The 26,700-nt window shown below is 44.4% G+C and overlaps 1 protein-coding gene across 3 annotated transcripts; it reads right to left on the bottom strand.

The window, feature by feature from the left end:
* Nucleotides 1-1,941: 1,941 nt before the first annotated feature.
* Nucleotides 1,942-26,609, bottom strand: LOC147127981 (kinesin-like protein KIF13B). Of its 3 annotated transcripts, XM_086018187.1 has the most exons (43): nt 26,467-26,609; nt 26,280-26,350; nt 25,961-26,043; nt 25,160-25,253; nt 20,980-20,992; nt 20,818-20,878; nt 20,356-20,448; nt 19,026-19,206; nt 18,806-18,893; nt 18,547-18,681; nt 17,783-17,895; nt 17,520-17,631; nt 17,162-17,374; nt 16,368-16,478; nt 16,146-16,280; nt 15,938-16,068; nt 14,995-15,081; nt 14,363-14,547; nt 13,960-14,182; nt 13,706-13,868; nt 13,360-13,506; nt 13,114-13,263; nt 12,855-12,968; nt 12,591-12,764; nt 12,358-12,515; nt 11,568-11,700; nt 11,340-11,480; nt 11,216-11,245; nt 11,021-11,120; nt 10,552-10,678; nt 10,418-10,473; nt 10,209-10,327; nt 9,540-9,716; nt 9,102-9,194; nt 8,837-8,989; nt 8,680-8,757; nt 8,503-8,559; nt 7,648-7,741; nt 7,484-7,569; nt 6,343-6,405; nt 5,636-5,698; nt 3,845-4,853; nt 1,942-2,678 (listed from the first exon to the last, which is right to left on the bottom strand). In XM_086018187.1, exons 3-43 carry the CDS (start codon nt 26,028-26,030, stop codon nt 2,422-2,424), a joined length of 5,787 nt encoding a protein of 1,928 aa, XP_085874313.1. In that variant the 5' UTR covers nt 26,031-26,043; nt 26,280-26,350; nt 26,467-26,609; the 3' UTR covers nt 1,942-2,421. The 3 variants fall into 3 exon arrangements, with proteins under 3 accessions (XP_085874313.1, XP_085874312.1, XP_085874314.1); XM_086018186.1 differs by having other exon boundaries at nt 12,591-12,968; XM_086018188.1 differs by lacking the exon at nt 6,343-6,405.
* Nucleotides 26,610-26,700: the final 91 nt, after the last annotated feature.

Here is a 26,700-nt window from a genome sequence, read left to right as displayed (position 1 = left end):
TCCATTTATTTGCAAGTGGAGCAAAGAGTGAGGATCGAACCCGGGTCTCCGGAACACCAAGCCACTTGTTATACCACTCGGCCACCCAGATGGAGAAAATTCGAAATTTTTGGGGGTATTTATCGACAAGTGTCGCAGAGTTTTCCTCAGTTACATGAAAAAAGAAAATGTAATTGGGGAGAGGGTTGGGATCCCTTGTGAAGTGGTCACTTACACCGCTAACATTCAACGTGGACTGTGTGATGATACTCAAACTTAACAAATAGCCCCCCACCCCACCAGTGTTTACTACCGCTGAGTTCATGATGTCATCCACCGGGACAGAGTTTGCAAAGTCAACTTGGTTTGAAATTGAAGACGAACATGACAGAGACAGTGTAGTTTTGTTACTTTGTTTTATTGGTGATCGTGAATAAAGTGCTTGAATTAAACACAGACTTCCTGTCTGCTTCGGTCACAAACAGTCGCAAATGTTTAGTTTAGTTCGTGTTTTAGTTTCAAGATGCTTTGTCGATCAAGGCAACTCTGCTGAGCGGTTGAGAAGCGTCTTGAATCGTTGGTTGGGGGAGTGGGTGCGTCGTTACTGGTCCGACACGACTGAAGCCTTTAACCTGCAACATACAACGAAACATGGTGAAATCAAATGTAATAATAATAATACTATTAATACTATTGGGGAGAAAAATGGGAAGACTTTCCGAGCCCCCCCCCCCCCCCCCAAAAAAAAGTATGACGTGTCATGGGGAATATACACTACCGCTCGCCCAAACCAACCCAAATTTACCAACGTGTGTATGAAAAAGATTTACGAGAATAAACGACGACCAATCGCCACCAAAATTTATGTGCACATCTAAACCATAAATCTCTTAATATATCAAAACAAATCGCCTCAGTATCCATTTAAACGCAGATGTGTTGTCCTTCCCGTGTCCTCGTTAATAGTTATCACAGAAGAAGACACACCCTGGGCTGCTCCCTGCGTGCTGTTTCAAGGTTTATTTACCGTAATATCGGTGCAAATTTAACATTTAGCTAGCGGACGTTTGTTCTTTAATCCCTTGTTTTACACGCCAGTGTTGCATGGAACAATAGCTTGGAGTGACAATTAAACAACTTGAAGAACTTTTGCCTCTTACTTGTAGAAGTGGTTGAAAAGTGCCCTGCCCTGATTTTGAATGTAGTAGGTCGATGAGAACACCAAGTTAATTTGCCTGAATTCAGATGACTACAACCGTTTGACTATTGTACACAGATGTGTGTCTTGTACATACGTATTTGACAAGATCGATATTATACCTCGGGTCAGTAATCCAGTCTTCCTGTTGACGTTTCTAAGGATCCAAATCTGCAATCACACGCAATTTCCCGCACACTCACTCGCCTGTCTGTCTAAAGTCTAAGTGTACTTCTCCATCGCTACAAATTGTTAAAATTGACTTAAAACGTGTAGTCGCGTAAACTATCCAAATATTTACACTCACAAGCTGCATTCGCAAAGAGGAAGAACGCCCCGCCGCATGGGATATACTATTTTTAGCACCATGGTCGGAGCAAACAATTGTCAACAAAACAATACAGAATCCAATTTCATGGTTTTATTTTTATGCAAAATGGGTCTTTTTATTTATTTTTTTAAACCAGCTAGGTTTGTTGTACTGCTAAACTATTCCGAAAACATAATTTGAGCCAGAGAGTGTTAAACACTTAAGATGTTTCCTTATGATAAAAGGTAGGCCTTTATTATCCTCATGACATTTGTACTCGTGTTGAGACTAAAAAAAAACTGAACAAATTTGTTGTTTCAAGTTATGTGAATGAAGGGATGGACCACCTTCTGGCATCACTACCCAAGATGTGCTAAAGCGAACTGAGCATAATAGAAAATGTACTTACATCAGAAGCTGTAGCAGCACAAAGTCAGACGTCTGTAGTCGATGATTGTTTTGTCACAAAATGCCTCAATTTATTACTGTAAAGTCACAAAACGTAATTAAAAAAAAAAAAAAACTCCTGAGACTGTAATAGTGTTTTTCATATAATTTCTTAATGGAAGATAAAAAGCTCTGCGTAGTTCATGTGATAGCTTCTCAACAATCGTTAAGGCACACAAAACATCAGTATTAAAAAAAAAAAAAAAAAGCACATTAAAATTATTTAAAGTAATTTTATGAACACATAAAACAGTAAAATATTTGAGTGAAACCACCTTAAGATTCTAAATATGCTATCCAACTGTTAAAAAGCAAAACAAAACCTGCACTCCTTACCATGGTAAGCAAAATGTGCAATGGTTTGCATCCGCACATGTAGAAAACACACTTGACATGTTAAATCACGTTGAAAGCATCAAATATGCGATGGAGAAGATGCTTCCAACCCAAATCTGCACAGCCGAGCCTCCGCACTCTCTCCCGGCCGTCAAGAATTTTGATGGTCCTCTGCACTATTGCGGGAAGATAATGATGATGATGACGCAAAGGCAGCGTCCCCTTTGGCCAGAGCCGTGAGCGCCGCCAGGTTGGGCGCGGATCCCGAAAGGTTGGCGCTGCGGCGCTTCTGCTGCTGTCGGCGGCGTTTGGCACCGCCGCGGCTCACCCTGTCCGGCCGGACTAGGACTCCGTAACCGGGATTGCAGTGGAAGTAGTGCTTCCCGCCTACCGAGCCGTCATTCTTTCCTGGTAAATGACACAGACGTGACGGCTACAAGGTTAAGATCGGTGCTTTTGGTTTGTGAAATGTGCCTTAAATGTAAATCAAAAATGAGACCAGTGTTTCCCCAACCATAATTGTGAGCTATAGAAAAAAAAAACTCACAGCACACCACATGATACTGTCGATCATATATAGATAGATAGAGATATGGATATCAGAGATGGGGGACTCAAGTCACATAACTTGACTCGAGTTGCTATTTTTTTGGACTTGCTTGCCAAAAACAAGTGACTTGACTTGAGACTTGGTCTCTAAGTGACTCGACTTGACTTGACATGTCATCCTGTTTGTATTTTAAATCTGAATTTTGAAAGAAAAAGAGGGTTTTTGTTTCATTTACACCAACCTGGCAACCCAGTTACGTCACTCGTCGTTAGTGTGAAAGTGGCAAGTCCGCCAACCAAACACCAACGGCGTCGAGCAACTCCGAGGATCGTTAATTTGAATGAATGGATTATTTTGGTTTACAAAACGGATGGGAAAACGCATGGTTTGCACCTCACTGAATGAAAACACAACAACAACAACAACATCTAACTTCATTTGTCATTCCAAAAGCCACAGAGAAGAAAGCCAACCTTTCCGTTTAGCTAGCGATACAAACACTGGTTTGGGACCAGTAACGTAACTTAACTAGGTGCGGGATGGTTTGTGAAAACTGTTTCTGCACACTTCAGTATTTATCACCACATTAACAATGTGCCACTCATATAAAAGTTTGATTGAAAAAAAAAAAAAACATAACATGCATCCTTCTCAATAATTCAAGCGTAGACATTCATTTCATAAGTTAATCGTTTTTTCTTGTTATTTTTATAGTTGTAAATGTTGATTACATTTATAATTGTACTCTTTGTAGTAGGATCAGGGGGGGAAAAAAAAACGGTTTATTATTACTCCAACGTGTTTTACTGAGCTAGATTTTATGACTTGCTTGAAATTTGGTGGCGACTTGACCTCTGTCTGTTGTGAGGCCAAACTGGTTTTTGGAGGTGCACCAGTTGAATCAAACTAAGCAAAAGATAGCAGCAGCCGACTTTCAAGGGGATACTGAATATTTCGCTTGTCCCCCCCCCACTGGCCTTCCAAAGGGCGCAATTACTTTCTGAGGGTTTCGGGCTCCACTCACCTGCAGGTACCTCGAGTTCCACTCCCACCCACGTGCCCTCGGCAAAGTCTGCGGGTCCCACGTAGCGCACCGTGCCACTTTTATTGGCGCCGACGGTGACGAATTCCCCTTCCTTCAGCCAGTCGGGCAGGGGGACCGCAGCGGCGCCTCCCTCGCAGTCCGAGATGAGCTCCGAGGGCTCGGCCGGATTGGGGACCGCTTTTGAAGAGCTGCCGGTCTGGGTCCGAACGGGCTCCCCCTCCGGCTCGGCGAGGATGCGCCGGAAGGACTTGAGGTCCGATGACTGGACTTTCTGGATGTTGAAAGGCTTGACTGCTGCCGCGGGAGATTTGGAGGCTAGCGCGTTGCCTCCTGCCCACGTTGCTCCCGAGTGGACCGCATCGCCGGATGAGGCTGGGATGGCAGAACCGCTGGATTTTTCCTGGGAACAAGGCTGTGGGTCAGAACCCTTCAGTGGGACCGGTTCCGAGGAAATTTGGCTTAAGACAGGAGCAGGATCTTCAGAATCCATCTTCGTCTGGTCTTGTTTGGTCTTGAGTTCTTGAGGTGATTCTCTCACATTCACGAGAACACTTTCCGGGACGGAAGTCTTTGGTTTTGGATCGGCTAGCTGTTGCGCTTGTACGAAAAATGGATTTGTCAGCGGCGCTGTCGGAAAAGGGGACACGGCGCCTTCGAGTTCCCGCGCTTCGTTTGGTTTGGCCTGCGGCAGGAAAGACTCCCGAGGTTCACGTCCAGGGCCTCCGTGGGCGACTTCCTCTTTATTTTCTTCTTCGTCCGTCACGGCCGCAAAGCTGTCGGCTCCGTGGCCTGACGACAGGTCCCAGCTCAGCGTGTAGACGTCCGAAAGCGTCGCCGCGGAAACGCTGGTCGAAACGTAACCGCTCGACGCTTCGCTCATTGAGCTCAGGGCGGAGTCTTCCATCTCCGGGACGATTGTTGGAGGGAGAGGCACCGGTCCGGGGCTCTCCTGGTAGACGGCAGGAGGGCTCATTTCGTCAGTAGGAACCTAAAGGATCACCGTGACAACTTGTGAGGGATGCTCAAAGTCTGGGGAAAAAAAAGTTTCCCCAATCTGCATTCACACGTACTGGAAGTGAGTGTTTATTTTGGGAAGAATTGAAATTATTATTCAAACGATCATTTATTTTTGGGTACAAAAAAAATAAAAGGAAACGTTTAAACATAAAAAAATCTAAAGGCAAATAAATGTAAGTAAGTTCTTTTTGGACCAAACTAAATGTATAAAATTTGTTATAATTATTTTTTTTAAAGTTGCAAACGAATAGATTCACGTATGAGTTCCTTATGTAAACAAACAGTGAGTTGGGTATTAATGAATTAGTGCTGTCAAACGATACATATTAATCGCAAAATTGTCCATAGTTAATCACGATTAATCCTATTTTTCAACTACAATTTTTTTACGAAGCTTGGAACCGATATTTACTTGAGTAAAATCTTGGAATTAATGTGGGAAAAAAATTAAGGTATATTTCGATTCATAGACTGTTCGAATAGCTTTCTTTAATCCTTGAATATTTGTTCCTGTAAAACACAATACACCACCGATGTACAACTAATATGGTATTTCAATTTGGCTTTGCAAAGTGCGCAACTTCTTCCGGATTTCTCCGATGAGCTATCGGGAAACTTTTTAAAGTAAAACCACGTAAAAGTCCATCTTTGCGACAGTGATTCTCCTCCAAGTTTGGCTGCACAGTCACCAAAGATCAGCTGCTACAGGAAGTAAACAAAACTTGAGTAATTTTTTTTTTTTTTCCAACTTACTTGCCGGCGCGCGTTCATTCCCTCTTCAACGCTGGCCGACTGCACCACGATACGAGGCACATTCTGCAACACACAAGCAGTTGTAAAAGCTCGACAGGTCCCCCCTCACGCTAGCGGACTCGGATTTGCGCGCGTTCCCCAAGCGCCTCGCAACGGGCGTGCACGGGCAATTTTACGGCTGTGAAGAAATCATGCAAAAAAGGAAAACCAAAGTGGGAGAAGCTAACCGGGTCATCGGCACTTTTCATCCATGTAATGAGGTCTGCATATTCATGTCTCCCAAAGAGAAACCGCATGCGAACTGCGATTAGCAGGGAAGATGGCGACAGGAGACAAATATTTGTTTATCAGATCCCTTCAACAGACAGCCACGCTAAAACAATCGGGATAATTGCCGTGTAATTATAATTGCACGCATAATCGTTTGTCGTTATTCACTTCTCTAGTGCTGCCACTCGACATGAGCTGTTAGCTGATGAAATATTGTGCCATTTGCTTTTCATTTTTTTTCTCCCCCTCACTGAACAACAAAATACATCTCAAATCTGAAGTTGTTTTTTTTTTTCCTTTGGGCGGGGGTCTAATAATGAGTTAGACTCCGAGACGGAACACCAGCTGACATCCCAATCTGAGCGATGTGCTTCATTCTCCATGCAGCAGATGAGAACTAAGAAGGATAGTTGAGCAGAAGCAGCAGCACAACCTACATGGACGGTCGAGAGCAGGTCAAACACATCTATCCTGTGCTGCCGGGGCTCAGGACAGCCAACCTGAAAGTTGACACATGCAAGATGCCACCTTGAAATGCCGACAGTAAAACTTTCAAATGCTTGTACATGTTGGAGTTCACGTGCGACTTTCGGCTTGATTACACTTCATAAAATATTTCTTTACGTTCTCTTTTGTGATGCTGAGCTTTGACGAGACACCTCCGATTAATCGGTCGGACCCAAGTCTTGGTGAGTGCCTCAACCCCTGCGTTTCCAATGCACTCGATCGCTATGGTTGGCACATGATTTTAATTACACTTCATAAAACATCTTTATTTCTTTACATTCTCTTTTATGATGTTGATATTTGACGATACACCTCCGATTAATCGGTCCGGCCCAAGTCTCCGTGATGTGTGCCTCAACCCCTGCGTTTCCACTGCACTCGATCGCTGCGGTTGGCACATCATTTTAATTCCACTTCATAAAACATTTCTTTACGTTCTCTTTTATGATGCTGAGATTTGACGATACACCTCCGATTAATCGGTCAGGCCCAAGTCTTGGTGATGAGTGCGTTTCCACCGCACTCGATCGCCATGGTTGGCACATGATTTCCTTGATTAGATTCCCTCCGTGGGCGGTAAAGGGAAGCTTGAGGTCGTCATCAGACAACCGGAGTGCTGTCGTGCTTTCACCGCAGCCAAGAGCTTCGACTGGAGCGTCTCGATAGCGCCAGCGCGACAAGGTTCGCCTGCTCCCTAATTACCACTCTTTTTACACAGCGTGTGTGTTCCCGCCTCAGTGGGGGCTGTTTGGAACAATCTCGCCTTTCATCGCAAACGGCGCATTATGAAAGATGTTCAGCGAGTCATCAGTCATTTGCAACCTAAGTGCTGCTACTTTGCATTTCTAAAGAGGTCGCTCCAAATTACAAAACAAAGTGATACGTGACTCACATTCATAATGTACTTTTGTCAAGATACCAAGGCTCAATTATTGTGTTTTTTTTATTGATTTTTTCCCCCCCCCCACTTGCCGATATTAGGCTGTAAATGAAGAAAAAAAAAATCCATGTGTTGATAAACTTGAAATCTCCTTTTAAAGAGTCAAATAAATCCTGAGCTGAAGAGACTACCTGCTGATGAACAGTCGTCCACTCGCCGCCGCCGTCTTCTTTACCGCCGGACAGCAACGACTTGAAGGGGTTCGGCGCAGTCTTGCCTGGAGGAAGAGAAGAGAAGAGAAAGAAATGCGGTTTCGCAAGAAGCGACTGGGGAAAGGTCATTTGCCAAGTCGCACCGGAGTCGTGGGTCAGCTCGTGCCATGTGGAGCTGGGCATCGTGCGCCTGGACTGAGGACAAGCGGCCGAGAGGTCCTGGTGACTCTCCCAACCCTGGCACACAAGTCATCATTTGCCCGTCGATCAATCACATCATTGATTGGATCAGGAAAAATTGGACAATGCAGCAAACACAACTTTGTTCACTATACAGTTTGATCCCCCCCCCCCCCCCACAATATTTTTTTGGATGCATTTTTGTGTGTTTATCAGTGTTTTGGGGAGAAATCTTAAAGTGTAATTGTTATTTTTCACCAGCAATGCATTTCAGTGGGCGTCAATAATCCGCAATTTTGGGCTAAGCGTGGGCCAAAAGGCTGAAAGGTTATTGCTTGTTGTAAAGCGAAAGTCAACCCAAACGTATTTTTTCCCAGAATATGTTTTACGCAGGCCCACGAGTTGAAACAAGGAATTCTGAATCATATGGCGTGTGTGGAATATGACAGCAAAATCGAGCCATCTCAGGGGGCGGCCATTTTGTGACATCACAGTTGCTCAGGGCTCAGACAACGACCAATCAGAGCTTACCTGTTTTCTAAAGCGGAGCCGTGAGCAACTGTGATGTCATTTTCAGTGACAAAATGGCCGCCCCCGAGATGGCTAAAAACAGGTGCATTTTGTTGCGTTAACTATGAAAGAAATGTGTCCCGAGTTGACTTCCCCTTTAAACTAGCTGATCGGCCCCCAAGTCCTTGTGGTGTAAAACTTATTAAAAAAACCGTTGAAAATGACTCGGGAGAAATCCCACAGCCGAAGCGCCTGAACAACAACAACAACAAAGGCGGCAAATGAAGCAGAAGCACAACGCCGGTCACCTTGAAGTCAGCGAGTTGATGAGTTGAAGAGAACGCATCCAGATTGCCGGCGGAGAGCTGGGTGGAGAATTGCAGAAGCGGCATGTAGTCGAGAGTTGGCGACGGCAGTTGCGGCCCGAGGAACCGCTAACATGTTAGCTAGCTGCCCGGGGAGGAGTTAGCAATCTGTTCGCTCACCCGCTTGATGTTCGGCGAGCTCAGGCAGCGTCTGGGCGTTTTCCCTCTGGCGGCGAGTTGCTCCCTCACTGCCACCTCCTACGCGCGCGCGCTCGTTAAGTTAGGGCGCGTGCGGCGCGAGGGGCGGCGCGCGAACGTGCCCGCGGACGCCACAAACCTGTCGCAGTCTGTCGAGAGTGAGGACGTTCTCCACGGCCAGGACGCTGCGCAGGTATTTCTCGATGGCCGCCTCACTGTCGCCCGACTGCTCGTCATCCGCGCCGGCGGCCAGTCGGGCCAGCATCTCTCGGTCTTCCGGCCCGTGAAAATCCTGGGGGACCGAATCGGTAAAAGCGGAAGTCATAGTGTGTTGTTGATTTTTTGGGAATATTCTGGGGTCTCTATATTTAAAAAAAAAAAAAAGTTACAATCCAGAGACTTACTCCCGGTATGTTGGAGACAATTTCAAAAGTGACGCCGCATCCCGGGATGGTGCTGCGCTGGGACATCCTCCTCAGAAGGCTCTGGGCAAAACCCTTCGTCAGAGACACAAATGCTATTTTCTTGAAGTGGCAAGAACAGATCGGTCTGACGACATCACGCATTCGGGTTCGTACTCAACGCAGCAAAGCGAAATTCACCCCTAACCCATTACAAATCCAAAGCGCTGCAACTACGCCATCGACAGGGGGGGGGGGGGGGGTCACACTTGTTGACAAACTTTTTCATTTTGACAGAAGCTGCCCGTTGCGAAACGTATTTCACTGGATGCCTGCGTAGAACATGTTCTTGGAAAGAAAAATTTGGGGGTTGACTTCCCTTTTAAGTGGGAAACACAGAGAGCTAAAAAAAAAAACAACAACAAAAAAAACAAAGCTGACCTTTTTCCCAGTGACATTAACGCAGATGCGTTTCCTCAGGACCAGCTGCATGTGGGCAGGGTGGCTCAACTCAACCACGACGCGGATGGTGAGGTACACCCTCTGCTCAACAGATGCCACGCGGCTGAGCTCGGGGCACTCGTGGACCGTGGAGTCCCAGGATGCCTCCACCTTTACCTAGATCGCATCAAAGTGAGCATTTACAAGGCATGAAATATCAAATATTCATTTAGCCCCTCACGGCTCTTCAACCATATTTAGCAGGGATGTAACGATTCACTCAAGCCCCGATTCGATTTTCATTTGCCGATTTTCGATTTGATTATTTTTCTTTATTTCTTTTTTTTTTTCAGTCTGCTAGTATGGTGCTGCAGCCATCTGCAAACGCGATGATGTTTGGCGCAAGCGCACAATGTGATCGACACGTTCAAAATGTGGTATGCATCCAAAATGGAAAAACATTTAAAGACATCATTTTTTTTTTTTAGCTCTCTAGCATATTCTAATGACCTAGGTACGTTATGTCTTTTGTTAGGTGTTGCTGTTTAGGGCTCGTGAGTGCTGAGATGCCCAAGTTCGATTTGTCCCGACGAATCGGTTTGAATCGATGTTCGATTCGTCGTTGCATCCCTAGTATTTTGTTTTGCTGAACGTCACGTGCCACCTTACTTGTGAATCGTGGTGTTTGACAATGTGAAGGTCAAAGAAGTCATCTTCATACTCCCCAGCAAGATATGCATCCACGCCCCCGGCGAGAGGCGCCGAGAGGTTCGACTGGAAATCGTCGGCTACAGGCCAAAAACAGGAAGGAAGTGAATCCACCATCGATTGAGTGTTGTTGCGGAAAAAAAATAAAAAATAAATTACACACAAAATACCACTGAGATCCAGAAACAGGACAGGAACGTGGGTTTCCATCCCAGGCACAGGAACCCTGTCAGGGAAAAGCATCATTATTTGGCGGAATGAAATAAACCGCTAGATAATGAGAGAGTGGGATTGAACTCAAAACCTTTCAACGGGTGCTCCAGGAATGCCACTGCCAGCTGACGGCACCAAAACGGCGTTGCGTTCTTCCGTGAGCGTCAGGCGGCACTCGAGCAGTTGGGACTCCCGCTCCAAATCGTCCTCAGACTTATCTGTTTTGCAAGCGCGCAGGTGAAAACACTCTTTGGTAATGAAGGAGACAAGATAATGAGGGTGTTTCGAACTGTCACCGGATACGCCTTTTCAAACCATACCAACGCAATATATCAAATACAAACAAATAACAAACGTGCCTGACAAAATATTACAAATACTTTAATAGTGGCGTAACCCTTCCAAACAATCAGACATCCATCCTAGGGCTGTGCAATTAATCGAAAATTCAATGACGATTACAAAATTGGCATAATCGTAAAAAAAAAAAAAACGATGATTAATCTGCATTTATGTTGGGTAGAAATACATAGGAAACTTGAATTGCAATACATGTGTACCTGGTTTGGACACTATTTTCTGTAACTGCTGGTCCAGATACTCCTGTCGCTGAGTGAGCGTGGCCAGCCACTGTTCCCTCATTCTCTCCAAATCCACTTCCTTCGGACCAACACGCGCAAAAATAAGCTCACCGAGATACAAACACTTTCAAATACATCAACTCAACGTGACAGATCTGTCAGCGCAAAGCTTACTTGGTAGCTGTCCATTTCTTCATCCCTGGCCTGAAAATAGATCAATATTTTTGCTTGAAACGATAATCTGTGGAAGGGAACTCGGTTGGTTGGCGTATCAGTAAAGGATAGGATCTCCCCTCACCCGCAGCGAGTCCCTCCGTTCTGGTGTATTTTGGACCTTGACGTCTCCGATGGACACAGACAGGATGGAGACGGAGATCAGCGGCATGGTGCCGGAGTCCGGCACGGAGTGCAAATCCACCAGGACTCGACGAGACTGACCCTGAATTGAAAACGAGCCCGCCGTGGCTTTTTCAGACCAAATTGGACGGCAAGCGACTGCAGGCAAAGCTAGCCAAAGAAAACAAACCTGTTTGAGCTGAAAGATCCCTCCGGTGCGGACGTCCTTAGCAGGAAGAACTTCCACGGGTGTGAATTGCCCGGCATCGTTTAGCTCCATTAGCTGCACCCACAGTTCCACCCGTCGAGTCACCTCGCTCCACCTGCCGAGAACAAAAGCATTTGCAACAATCCTAACAAGGGTAATCATTAGAGCCGATTCGATTTTGAAAAATCAGATGGCCGAGAAATCAATTTAGATATGTTGAAATCAAAAAGATATGCGAAAGGTTAACATTTGTCATTTTGTTTACTGTAGGAAACTATATGGAGCCATTGTTTCAGTTTTCACGTAACTTTTGAAGACATGCTGACAACGCAGGGTGCGCCCTGAACTTTTTGTTTGAATTTTTTAAGAAAACAATTGTATATTGTCAAAAATGTATAGTAATTTTTCCTTTTTTTTTTTTTTAAATCAACATGATGCCAATCTGAAAAATTGTTCAATAAACATATGCTAAGAGTTAATTTATTTATTTATTTATTTATTTTTTTAAAAGATTTTGACGCCAATTTACATCAAATGAATCGACTCCAACTATCGGTTATCGGCCTCCTTGACCACTAATAATCGGGATGGGTATTGGCCCTGAAAATGTCATTTTGTCCTACTTGACCTATAGTCAGGCTAGCACGAGGGCAAGCTGGACTTCCGGCCTTCAATGAAGCTCACGAGCATGTTTTTCAAATCTGAGATGACCTTCCATTTCACTGCTCCGCTAAGGTTTTCCCAGCAACTGTGAAAATAATTGTCTGCAAACCTCTCTCTGAGTGAGCGCGTTTTGGCTTGGATTACACCGAGGTCCCACAGCGCCAGGTTCCGCCGATGGCTGTCCCGCTTGTGGCCGTACACTTCGATAGCCACCGCACCCTCCGACAGATACTCCAAAAAGTCCTCGGAGACCGGAACTGACAACTCCTAAGCGATACAAAGAGTTCAAAGGTCAACCAGGTCGGCATACGCTCCAATGCTGATGTCCTCATCGGGTGATACCTTGGAGCTGTCAAAAACAACCGTGCACTGGGGCTCTTTGGAAGCGGGCGGCGAGGGGGCCCGCGCCATTTCCGGAGGGATGAACACGGGCTCGGTCTGTCCGCAGAAGTCATACTGGCAGAAGACGAAGTTGGACAGGTGACCGGGAAGGCCGCTGGCCCGGAGGATTTTCACCTGAGCGGCATACGAGAGACGCGGCTTCGTTTGGTCCTTTTCGAGGAAAAGCCATCCGACCGCGTGCGCGGCGGGTCGTCGATTGCTCACCACACAGTTCAGCTGGCGCTCCTGTGCATCTCCATCTGAGTTACTTTGGAGTGAACCTTCTTCCTCGGAGCTTTCGGTTCCTCGCCAGACCTCCACGTGAAGCCGGCCCGCCACCTGAAACACAAACGCAACGCACTGCAGTAGAGGTAGACCCATATGCTTTTTTTCAGGGCCGACGACTCGTATTTCGAGCAGATATTCATTCTATATCTGCCTGGAAAATAAAACTTCGAAGAAAGTACAATCAGGACTGTCCTACCTCTCCCTTCTGGTTGATGACGGGAACTGCGTACTGTAGTTTCACGTCATACAACAGACATGCCAAGAAAACATTGGCCACCCCAATCAGACTGTGGTTCTCCTGCTCATCAAAAAAGGGGTCGGCCCGTTTCAAATAGGACCGCATCACCTGTGTGGAAAGAAGGTGTGACGCTGTGTTAACATTCCCTGAAGTGTCTCCGTTCGGACCCGCACGGCTGCATGTCCAACCACTCATCTGACTTACAGGGTTGTCTTCCTCAAAGTCCTTCCATTCTTGGTAGAGATCCCTCATGTCCACCAGCCTGTTCTCCATCTTCTCCATTGCCCAAATCTGCTTCCCTCTCCCTTTACGGCGAACCTGAATGGCCGGCTCGCTCAGCACCACGTCACGCTATTTAAAGGACACACACACACACAAAAAAAAAGTTAACGTTACTCGATGTGCACCACCATATTCCACAGCTACTTTGAATGTTCATCGTCTAGGGATGTAATGATTCCTCGAAGAATCGATTCATCGAAGAATCGATTCGAATCGAGTCAATCGTTTCATCCCTAACATCTTCCATTAAATAAGATCATGGCGGTACCTTCCTGTTGGCGTCCAAATTGGCGGCTGGTATCTGCAACGTGACCAGGTACTCCGTCCTTTTGTTGAGCTCCTCCGCAATGAAACAGGCCTCCTGGGCCAAAAGGTTGGCACGGACGATCTGCTCCTTCAGACGTCGAAGGCTTCGCGTAATCATGGCCTCTCTACGTGACAAAAAAAACCAAAATATATGTGGATTTTATTCCAAACTAAGAGGAAATCAATCGACAGATGGGGAAAAGGTGGGCATGTCACCTGTCTTCACTCCAGCGGCGCATCCGCTTGTGGGAGCCCGGCGAGGTTCCGGCGGCGGCGGCGGCGCTGTTTAAGTGGAGGAGATGGGGAGATCTCTCGGGGTTGAGCCGCAGACGAAGCTGCTGCAGCTCCTGCTCGTACATTTGCCTCTGGCGCTCCAGGGCGCAGCGTTTCTCCTCCTCGTGCTGCCTCTCGAGGGTCTGCAACACCGACTGCAAAGGGTCTGAGGAGGTGCCGCCAAAGTTGAGCAGGTGGTGGAAAACCTCACGCACGATTTGGCAGAGTCAGATAATTGCTCCAAACTGCCTTCAGCAGCTTGAATGAAATGATTTGCCGTTGCCTCGGGCCTCGGGTGTTTTCGTGCCAATTCAAATTTCAAAACGAGCCCGGCGGTGTCACTCACCGTTGTGGGCCATTCCTTTCATCATGACTTCGGCCTGAGCAAACTCAAAGCCCGCTTCACTTGAAACATCGCTGGATGCGTCAACGTCCACCTCCAGCTGCTCCGTACTTAAGCAGCTCTTCATTTTAGCGCCGCCCTCCTCCCCCTCACCCTCCATATGGACCAAATGCTTGGGCAGGTTGATCCTGTTGCCGTGCAAAGTGCGTGTGAGCGGGTAAAAAAAAGAGCAAGTAAGAAAGCATAAAAATGTCATACATGTTTGTTCAAACCCCATTTTTTTTTTTCCTTTACAGTAATATGTTCTGTGGAGCCCCACTAGTCTAAACAGAGCATTCTGATTGACCAATCACAGCTCAGCTTCATAAAAAAGGTGAGAGGTGATTGATCGTTACCTGAGCAACAAAATGTGACAAAATGGCCGCCCCCTGAGATGGATAAAAAATGTTATTTCTCATATTCCACCAGCGCAATACTAATCAGAACGCCATGTTCAGACTAGTGGAGGTGCATAGAACATATTCTTGCACAGAATATTTGGATGTTGACTTCCCCTTATATAAATAAATTCTGTTTAAACATGAATTAAAACAAATCTATATACACACACACGCATGAAATTAAGTTGGACAAACCTAAAGAAATGGTTGTTTCCCCACAGGATGCGGTCCCCGTGATGAAGGTGCACTGGACCGGTGACCACAGCGCCATTCACCCACGTCCTTCAGGGGAGAGAACATTCCCATGTTTTAATAAGGCCAAATTCTGCAAATGCGTCGTAGTTCACAGAGCGGCCGCCAGTAATTAGCAACGAGCAGAAATTTGAAGCTGATCAGAAAATCCATAAAGACTCATTGCACTGTATTCACAATATGATAATTTCACAATATTTTGGGGAGGTTGGCAATATATAAAAAGCTAACGATATTGTAATAAATTTTTTTTTTTTAAAAACAAGCTCGTATTAAAAAAAAACAACAAAAAAAACAATTATTACATATTCTTTTAGGTTTTTATATTATACAATATTCTGTTTTAAGGGGGCGGAGTTGTCACCACTATTCACATCTGGGAGTTGTGGTGGTGGTCTGGTTGACCATGTGAAGTTTTCCATATGTCCTAGGGATGTAAAGATTAATCGAAAATTGATTTAAAATTTAAACAGCTTAAAATGTTGTCGATGTAAAAAATAAAAGAATTGATATGGAAATTTGAATTATAAAAGGATTTAAAATGATAACCGTCAAACCTATTGTACATTTATTTGGTTTCCTTCTTTAGTTCTGGCACTAACAAGACAAAAATGTAGTTAAACAGTCAAAATTTTTAGTTCATTTTCATGTTAGTAGCTTTTTGTAACTTTACAAAAAAACATGTTTTGTAACAAGGACAAAATGCAGATCTTAAAATAAAACATGTTGGTAATAAAATTAGTGATTCATTTTGTTAAAAAAAAATATCTCATGGAATCAAAATCGGGAACTAAAAATTGAAAATCAGGGTTTGAGTGAATCATTACATCCTGAATATGTCTTCTCTTAAAAAAAAAAAAATCCTCCCTTGGCAGCGAGTACATACCGAGCATTGCGGTGAGGTGTGAGCACCACGCCGTCGCTTTGCGTGACGTCAATGACGCAGTGCTCGGCTTGGATGGCCATCCCACACAGCTGGATGTCCTGCAATTTCGATGAGCCCACACGCGTGTGCTCCTACACATGTGGCAAGCGCAAAATGCAGATGACGACATCAGCATGTCAGGGCTACATGTCATCAGTGCTTTAGGCACCTTTAGGTAGTAGACGAGCAGCTCATTGAGGGCGGGGTCAGCGTTCAAGTTGACCAGGAAGCACTTGTCATCCACTACTCTGATGCCGGACGACTGCAGGGAAATACCCAAACTCTCCAGCTGCCTCTGACGCTCCTGCAGAAGAAAGGATTATTTGATTGCGCTGGATTCAATTCGATTCCTTGAACAAAATTTCATGCGGGGGAATTTTTTTGGGGTTACTTGTGCAATCGACTCCGTTTTCCTGAGTTTCTCCTCCCAAGTCACGGTCATCTCTTGGATGAGTTTCTCGGACTCTTCCAGTCGCTCCTTCAGCTCGGGGGCCTTCAGGGACTGAAAGCGACATCATTTCATTTCGTTTTCGTTGTGTAGGACACAGGATCCTTCACTTTGGATGCTTCATTTTGGCATTTATAAAGCTACTCATTTGTTCTGAAGTTTTAGAACTTGTCATGCCAATATGCATTTTGGAAAATTGCAATCCCATCAATTTCAAGTTACTTCAGTTGCCAATTTGGGGGTTTTATTATTTATATGCCAACCTGTGTTTATTGCTGTCTCAATCACAAAACATTTGAGTTGCAAAAAAGTTTGTTTTCCACTTAAAGGGGAGCTCGACCCTTTTTCTTTACAATATGTTCAATGCGCCTCCACTCTGATTAATATTGCATTTGTGGAATATTGAGTTAAGCAGTAAAATCCACCCGGTTTTTGTCCATCTCAGGGGGCGGCCATTTTGTCACTTCTGTGGACTGAAAATGACATCGCAGTGGCTCAGTGCTCAGCTAACGACCAATCACGGCTCACCCGTTTTCTGGCGCTGAGCCCCGACAAAATGGCTGCCCCCTGAGATGGCTAAAAACGGGTGGATTTTACTACTTAATTCCTATTTCGCAAACGCAATATCAATCGGAACGCCGCCTTTCGTCTAGTGGGCCCGCCGCATAGAAGATATTCCCGTCACAAAGATTTCCCCGTTGACTTCCCCTTGAAACAAGCCGAACAGCATACAAAACCTCAGCCTCTGTGAGCTGCTCCCTCAGTTTCTCTACTTCCTCTCGCAGCTCTCTGATAATTCTGGCGTTGGGGTCTTCGTTGACCACGGCGTGGTTGACGATACTTTTGGCCCGGTCGGCGTACCGCAGGGTGGAAAGGGTCTCGTCGTAATTGTCCGCTGCTGGGCTGATGGTGGCCACCATGGCCGTGCGGCTGTTCCCCCCCAAGCTGTCCTGCGGTTGCAGACGCCGCGTCGTCAACAACATTTACGCCTCAAATAAGTCTAACCGAGATCCGAAACAGTTGCGGGATTGATTTTTTTCCCAGCAGAGAAGACAAAGGACAAATCTTCCATATTTGACTTTTTCCTCTTGATACCTTAAGCAGCCAGGTGAGCACAGAGTCCCTGTAGGGGACAAACTTGCTCCTGTTCTTCCCTGCACCCTGATCCGCCAAGGCCGAGATGACCAAACCCAACGTGCTGAGCGATCTGGAGGCAAGCAGACGCAGCGCAGAAGAGGAACGCGACGTCAACAGTTTTGGAGGGTGTGCCCGAAAGTTTGAATTCCAAAGCAAACGAGATCCGTCCATGCCATTTTCGATATGATTGTGTGAGGGCACTGTGGTTTGGGTTCCCTCACTTGTTGATGTTGCTGCCTTCTTTCAGTCTCTCGCCGGCTGCCCCGGTCTTGGCCGCGCGCTCACTTCCCGCCAGGTCCACCAGACTAAGCTTGCTTACCTTCTCACCAGTTGTCTAAAGTCAACACGCAACAGCGCAGGGAAAACAAAACAGTTACAGTGTACTGTTAAAATACCACTGGCGAGTCACGCATTTGAAAAAGAAAATCGAGCATTACGTACTATACCGGATAATCAGAAATGAGTAGGGATGTAACGATTCACTCAAGCCCCGATTCGATTTTCAGTTCCTGATTTTCGATTTGAAAAAAAACAAAAAAAAACACTACCATGCTTGTCTATGTGTGCTAGTGTGGTGTTCCACAAACAAAAAGATGTTTGGCGCAAGCGCATAATTTGATCTGAGTTGGATTTGTCTCGATTCGAATCAATTATTCAATGAATTGGTTTGAATCGCTTTTAATACATTTTCTATTAATCGTTACGGCCCGAAAAATGAGCATTTTGTTCGGTCCAAAAGAAACTTACATAATTAGTGGTTCAAAGAAATGTATTTGTCTTTATTTATTTTTTTGTACGGTTAAACATTTTCTTGTGTTGTACCCCAAAAATAAACGATCATTTTCATAATCATGATTTCGATTATTACCAAAATAATCCTGATGAATGTCTCTTTCATAGTGGAGCTGCCCTAACTCACGGGCTAAGTGAAACGGAGGAATAGCTGACACCCCGGCTTGCTTTTGCAGAGCGTGTGCGTCCTCACCCCTGACTGCAGGTCCGTGAGCGTGTGAGCGAGGATGATGTTAAACACAGCGTGAGACCGGCTGCTCTCTTCGTTCATGTTTGTGGAGGCCACCGTGCGAGATTTATTTCCCTCCGACATCAGCGACTCAATGTCCTGCCCGAATCCAGAGAAACAAACATGCCTTTTTAGTATGTCTTCGGAGAGACAACATTCGTCTGTGAAATGACAAAAGGGGGGGGCACGCAAACTTATACAACATCTCGAACCGCTGCCGTACCTTGTAGCTCGCCACAGCCAGACGCGACAGACCATCGACATAAGGGCCCAAAACGTTGTGCTCCCTCACCCTCAGCGTTTGACGGCTTCTGCAAATACAGACGTATAATATCACTCCAAGGATTCGCACGCACACAACTGAAAGAGAGCGGCCCCAAAAAAACATGACGTCCTTATGAAAAGATTTGCAACACTGCACACGAGTCATCGGCGTCGCGCACCCTTTAGGGTCCAGCAGGTCTCGGACCTTCTCGTTGTAAATCTCCATGTAGGAGACTTCCACGGTGAAGCTCTCTCCCTCTCGGGCTTCCTGCGTGGTCCTGGAGAACAAGGAGCTGCAGAGGCGAGGGATCAGGCCAGGCTGCTCTGCCGAGCCCATCATGGTGTAAGACTTCCCGGAGCCTGAACACGGACGGTGAGTGTCACGGTCCACATTTGGTTGGAGCCACGTGTACGCTATCGGCATGCGCCGTATGAAAAGAACTGGAGAAAGCTCTTTCGTTCGGGCCGTTTGAAGGCACTCACAATGCAATTCGCACACGAAGAAATGCTGTGTCGTATCATCGATGTGATTTGAGCCGCATCTGACGATTGTTTTAGTAAACCATGAAGCTGTCCATTATTTTGGCGATTAATCAGATTTAAAAAAAAACAAAAAAAAAAGGGTTGAATTTCCATGTCTTTATTGTAGAAATTGCACATGTATTAATTATGACTTGGTCTGCAACAGAAAGTGTTGATCATTGTTTTCCGAATGAATGAATCCGAGTAAATGTGTTATTTTGACTCAATACAAACAATCAGTCTGCTTTAATGGAGGACTACAGAAATCGGATAACATTTTTTGTTGAGCTGAAATTCCAAGCATTTGGATGAATTTTGTTCTAAAAAAAAAATCCAAACTGTTAATAGATTAACAAAAATAACCATCAATTCATTTGATAGTCGGTGCTGGCCTCTCCCAGGTCATTTTCTGGGTGTGCTGTCCCAAGTTTAAAATTCCTGGAGCGATTTATTTTCAGTAACTCAATAATATTCCACTAACACTTCCAGTTACATCACTTCCAACTTCAATTTGCGCCCTCCGAAACGTTCCGTTGTGAAAACCACCGGAGCTACATAAAGCGCAAAACCTTCTTTTAAAACGGTCTCCGCAGCTTGCACACCTCTTGTCAAAAGTTCATCATCACCTAACTTAGCTATTTGGATGTTAGTAAATTGATGAGTGTGAGTATAGCACAGCTGAGGATCGGAGCAAGTTGTCCCGTCTGACTGCGCTCTTTACACCCTGCCAATTAAAGGCCAGAAGTGCTTCAAAAACAACTCAGGAGACATATTACGCTCAAGTAAAGTCAATACCGTTGCCGACAAAACAAATGACCCGGAATCCATATTGTGTGAGGTACTTGTTGGTGTAAGCAACATAAAACCTACTCCTACTACCTGCCGACTGAAATCCTTTGCATCAACTGAGCTTTAATTGCATTTTCTTATTGTTTTTCATTCTGATTTCTAATTCAACTTTTGCTCGTGGGGTTATACAGAACTGACCTGTTTGCCCGTAAGCAAAGATGCAGGCATTGTAACCCATGAAGGCATTGTCTAGCAAACTCTCCCCAAGGCACTGGAACACCACTTCTTGACCTGTAACGGAAAATAACGGAACAAGATGCAAAAACGCTTCTGCACAATACAAACGTCACCTTCAAATTCATTTCAAAGGAAACGAGGAGGGCACTCACAACTAATGTTTAGCAATTATTTTTTCCCGGAGAATGCGGACGAATTATTATTTGTTATTTGATGATACAAAGATGGCTGAGAATAGATATTTTCTACTTTTTTTGGGGGGAGTTCACGCGTGACTACATCCGAGCAGTAAAACAGTCCATTTCTTTGCCTCACTCCATAAATAGCTCAGAGCTCAGCCAACATTCTGTGATGAGATAAGTATAAGAAATGAGTCATCAGGCGTACAAGCTAAAAACAGAACAGTCTTGATAAAAAGCAAACCTGCAAACTTGTCTTTCTGGGATTCATCCATGGACCAGAAACAGTGATCGTAGGCAAAAACCTGAGGAAAAACGAGACGTCATGGGAGGGAGTAACATTTCCAGAACTACATTGTGATTTGAAAAGAAAAGTGGATGCGACATATTTTAATTTCATACGAACCTTTGGCTGATTCCTGTGGGAAAAGGCAGAAAGGGAGATTAGTATGCAGGTTTAAAATAACTACCGGTACATTTCGATCAAACTAACTCACACAGTGCATAGGTAACAATGGTAAGAGCACGTGTAAATTATTTTTTTGCATGGCACCACAAAATACAAGTAAATACGCTTCGGCCATCCAGCCAGACGCCATTTACTGTTATTTAGGTTGTCACGTAAATGTCTTTTATCAATTGTCACAGAAAGTCAGTGGTTTTGTTTCAGAAACGCAGACACGGTCGCAAGGTACGTTTTTCCTAATTTACTTTCGCACTCCTACCGCATAATCTGAAATTTCAGTCGTCGCTTGCCACCATGCGGCTACAAACAAATTTATAACAGCAAAAAATTAGGATTTCCATACCCGCATCATTTTTTTTTTTTTTTGGGGAACAACTCGAGTCAATGGAAGCTATGTGGGAAAATGGCGCATGATTAAAGCCTTTTAAAAGTGTCACTATTATAAATCTGTCACTGCGGCTAATCTTTTCATCTCAGTGGAAGCCTGCAGTAACACAGCCTGTCAAATCTCGCAAGCCGAATTGGTTTTAGTGCATCCAGAAATCCTTTGCAGTGTTTGTCAGCAAACGCTCGACCCTTTTTGAACAGGTAGGTGGCATTAAATTACGACACGGTAGTCGTATGGGAGCAAACTGGCATCCAATAAACCTCAGCTTCCGTTTCAAAGTTCAGTATAACGCATACAACAGCAGAATCCCAATTTGGAATTTTTTTTTTTTTTTTTTTTAACTCATTCACTGCCAGACATTTTCAGACTCTCTTTTACCCTAAAGTTTGAAAAATCTGGGATTGAATGACCGGACTGTGAAAAGACAAATTTGTCTTCGGCAGTGAATATGTTAAAGAAGAAGTCAACCTAAACGTTTTTTTTTGTTTTATTTTCAAGAATATTTTCTATTCAGGCCCGCGAGTTGAAACACGGCATTTTGATCAACATTGCGTTTGTGGAATAGAAGTTAAGCAGAAAAATCCACCTGTTTTTAGCCACCTCAGGGGGCGGTCATTTTGGCACTTGCTGTCGACTGAAAATGACATCGCAGTTGCTCGGGGCTCAGATAACGACCAATCATGGCTCAGCTTCAGAAAACAGGGGAGCCGAGATTGGTCGTTACCTGAGCCCTAAGCAGTTGAGATGCAATTTTCAGTCGACAGACGTGGCAAAATGGCCGCCCCCAGAGATGGCTAAAAACGTGTGGATTAACTCTTATTCCACAAGTGCAATATTTATCAGAATGCCTTGTTTCAACTAGTGGGCCTGCATAGAACATATTTTTGGAAAAATATATATATTTGGGTTGACTTCCTCTTCAAGCAAGCAGACATCAATGTGGTGTTTGAAAAAAAAAAAGACTGCTGAAGTAGTCATGGCCACGCATTGGCTGAAACAAGGCCTCTCTGTGTGAGGTTTACTGGCCCGTGAAAGAGCAACATTAAGTCCTGTCCTCTCCTGGGCTGGCAAGGACATTCCTAAGATAACTGGCAGCGAATCCCAGCTCCAAGGAGTCGCTAGAGTGGAGGGAGGAGGAAGGTCAGGGTGGCTAAAAAATTGTAGGCCAGTGCTACATAATGATCGACTCAGCTAACCCAGATTTCTACTACCAGGAAATGCCAGGACGACAACAGACTTAAGATGCAGAGCAGCTTCCAAGTCGGGATATGATAGAATTGTGATAAAATAAACAGAGACCCCCAAAAGTCCTTCCACCAAGAGTTGTTATCAAAAGGAAACTGAGATAAGAGAGAACAATTACAGATGCACTTCTAGTACACTTGTCCTCAAGGGATGATAAACACAGCCAAACTTCAAGGGCAGCTTCCAGAATCCGGCAAAGCCATGAAAAAAAATAAAATAAACAAAAAAAAAAAGTGTTCACGAATTCACATGCCTGGTCCCTGCCATTCCTGTAGGTGGCCTCCTAAGTTATGAAAGCAGTAACAGGCGTTCATTAATCTCTCTTGTCTCGGGGATCTGACGGAACCTGCTATATTGGTGGCTAGCTGCGGGTTGCTGGAATATATTAACATCCCCCGAGGCTTACGCAGCAATTCGGCTCAAGCTGTCAGGCAGAAAGCTGACAAAGCACAAACCTTGGAAAAGTGGCTAGTCAGTGACTTGTCTTTACAACCAAAGCATCTGCTTGACACACGTTTTGCTAATAATGACAAATGAGATGCTAATGAAGTCCATTCGGTGTTTTGATTCAAATCTTGCTCTTCTGTTTCTATATGACCCTTTGTGGACGTCCGTCCCGATGTTGAAGAGAGCTGGTAAAACTTGTTCGCATCATGCCCAAAGGGGAAAACGCGTAGCTGAAGCATGTCAGGGCAGAACGGACACACTGACACACACACAAAAAATGCGTAGCATGGCTGTGTATACAAGGAGCATCTCTCTTTCAACTAAATGGGCTTTCACAGTGTTTTACGCATTTACCTGCTTTCAACAAATGAGAAACGTAGCATAAGGTCTATTTTTCTTGTTGAATGCGGTACAGGATATAGAGCACTTTTACTTACTGTATTGCAGAATAACACTTCTGCCCTTTGTCAGAAATAAAGAAAGGGTTTATTTTAAAATGGTGTGGTGGTTTTTTGGCAAGGTCCCAAATGGCAAATATGGAGTCATAAGGTGTCACCCCATTGCTATTTTTCCCAATAAAAATGTCAAATGTTTGCAACCACAATGTACAGTAGGTAGCAGATGAGCAAGCAACATTTTCTTTTCGACTACTCTTTCTTCTTTGCATTTTCCAGCAGTCTACCCTGTGTCACCATGCTGCCTCTCATAGGCCAGTCTTGGTACTACAACAGACAACTGGTTTAGGGGCGAACGACTCATGACTGTTGGCGGTAAGAAGACCCACTTGCCAGTGTGTCCTTGTGTGGGGTCTCTCAGGTAAAAATCCGTTAAGAGGTTATTAATCGGTATGGGTGTGCAGTGCTTAAGAAGCATGTTTTGGGGATGAGGTTACCAGTGTAACCTGAGAGAACCTCATGGGGAGAACGTGCTTACGCCACGAGTGCGAGTTTACATAGTAAGGGGATGCAATACTACAGAAAAGAAGACAGCTATTTAATATTACTTTGTGATCCATAGATTTTTGGTTTTAAAGTCTGAGAACAGACTTTTTTTGGGTTGTTCATTTCAAACAAGACTGCAGTAGGCGACACGCCCTTTGTAAAGAGAAGCATGATCGAGGAAGGACGTGTAGGTGGGTGATATGAGTCTCCTCCACTAAACATTGGCTGCTAACCAGACAGGCTGGTTACAGCCTGTATTAGTATATGCCGTGCTGCCGGTGTGGAGAAGACGAATTCCTTTGGTATTAACAATATATCCACACCTGAGTTGGGCACAACCAAACAACAGCTGCATAAATTCAATTAAAACAAATGTTTCAAAACCCAGGCATCCCCCCCCCCAATCATTAATTCATACATAAAATTTCATAACCACTTCTTTTTTTTTTATTATTGGAACAAGATAAGGAGCACACAGGCTCACAATTGATTAAATTATTCATGCAGGTAATAAAAATGCCTAAGCTTATGGAGTTGGCTCCAAAATCAGGAGTCAAGTTATGATATTGCATCACAACATCTATTTAGCATAAGAGACAACTAAACAAATAGTTCTCTGCTATCCAAAAAACACCAAGAAATGTTGGAAATTGCTTGAGCGTTTTTAGTAAAAGAAAAAAAAAACACGCTTCCTGTAGGCTCCTTGTACAGTAGAAATCAAATGTAAAAAACTACAAATGCATAGTTATTGACGATGCCAATGTATCCCACCAAGTACCAACAAATTGTTCAAAATACAAACAAACTGTATCATACAAATATAGCATATAATAAGAGTTTAAAAAGTAAGGTATGTGCACAAAAAGAAAGTCTATGGAATGGAATCTACAAAGAGAACAAATCCTCAAAAAGTCACAAAATTGAAGGCATATTTGGGCCACTGTTGAGTGATCCAAATAATGTGACCTGTGTTCAATATTCAAAATATTTTTTGTGCCGCACAATTACAAATCCTATGTTTAAGTGGTTATCCACAGTCTCAATATTAAATGATCCTGGATCAAAATGAATGAATTGAAATGAATTGCTTTTCACTTACCGGGAGTCTCCTTTGCTCAAAGTTGCAATGGCAGGATTCAATATTGTCTGGTTCCCTTCCATTTCTACCACACATTTTGCTGTGAGGTCTTTTTCTGGAGGGATGCATATGGAACATTTTAAAACCGTGATCTTTTGTCAGGAACGCTGTTTATAACATCAGCTGCCCACTGCACAAAGTCAAAAGTCATCATAACATTCCACAGGAGTCACAAGCACTACTTGGACTAAAGAAAAAGGTGTCCCGCAGGTATTCCTCAGGTACAGGAATGAAACCTAAATACTCTGTTTAAGTCTGCCTTCAAAAGCGCAGTAGCGCACACAAATCCTGATTGTGCTAGTCAATAATCCATCCTCTCCACTTGCATGTTGGGCAGAGGTTTTATTTAACTCAACTTATTTATAGAACACCAATGTGTTTTAGTCCTGTGATGCATATCCAAAATGTGCCACATGGGAGAAAAAAATGAGTCACTTGAACTTTACAGTGTAGAATTGGCCATATGTGTCTTGAAATATATCATTGAAATGTCCATTTGACAATTTACTACAGACCACCTGATGCACACAGGATGTGGTGTAACCCTCTACCATTCTACACTTGCCTTCATTTCCACAGTCACCCTGACAAACCTTTTTAAAAAAGCAAGAAAGCAACGAAACAAATGTCTCAATTTAAATGAACACATGGGGGGGAATAAAATGCCCACTAGAGCGGGACAGAATTATTAAAAGCCGGTCTATCTAATGGACCACTTAAACACAGTAATACATGGTGACTGGCTGTGTGAGATTTTCTCACCTCTCCTACTCATTGGTCGCACACGAACAGCGACCTTAACGTTGGAGTCGTTGAGCTTGTTGTCATCCATGGTGCTGTCTAAACTATGGGGCCAAAAAAAGTCATGTTTAATTCCAGTACAGCCAAAATTATTAACCCCCGCCGTGTTCGAAATGGGTTTGCCACCAAGCAGGTACACGCTCGCGAACTTCTCTGTACGTCAAATGGCTGAATTGCAGTTATTAGAAATAAATGCAAACGATAAATCATACCCCAGGAAGGACAAAGTTAATCAAACAAAAGTTTCACTTCTATTTTGGCCATACAACTAAAGACTTACCGTGTGGAAGTAGTGCGCAGTTCAACAGACACTCACGTCTCCTTTCAGTTAGCCAAGGACGCTAACGAGAGCTGGTTGACAGAAACAGTAACTATTTTTAAACATAATGAGTTTATTTGAACGAAGCTGACTCTGTTGTTTAATGAAACCTTTGTTTGTATTAGCACTTCTGACAAAAGTCACTTACGGTGGTCCACGGGGCATAGCGTCGTCCACCTGTTGTATTTCCTGAAAGTTGCCGTAGACGTCGGTCAAGCCATGTCACCTCGCAGCTCAAGGGATTTACTGCGGTGAGATTTAGCCAGCGAACAAGTTGCCAGTCGGCAACTGATCTATAAACCACCTGTTCAGCTGCACGGGAATCACTTCAATACCACTTGGTCGCTCCTTGTGCTGTACAAGTCTTTTAGTTACCTTCTCA

The sequence above is a fragment of the Filicampus tigris genome, chromosome 20, assembly GCF_054856515.1.
Source record: "Filicampus tigris isolate MCC_2025a chromosome 20, RoL_Ftig_1.0, whole genome shotgun sequence".
Lineage (NCBI taxonomy): Eukaryota > Metazoa > Chordata > Actinopteri > Syngnathiformes > Syngnathidae > Filicampus > Filicampus tigris.
This window is presented reverse-complemented; position numbering and strand designations above follow the sequence as displayed.

Coding starts and splice junctions, on each gene's coding strand:
- LOC147127981 (XM_086018186.1), bottom strand. CDS start 26,030: ATGGATGACAACAAGCTCAACGACTCCAACGTTAAGGTCGCTGTTCGT. Junction 16,069..16,145: donor TGCTCGTCTACTACCTAAAG/GTGCCTAAAGCA, acceptor CCACATGTGTAG/GAGCACACGCGTGTGGGCTC. Junction 12,969..13,113: donor TCATCAACCAGAAGGGAGAG/GTAGGACAGTCC, acceptor TTTGTGTTTCAG/GTGGCGGGCCGGCTTCACGT.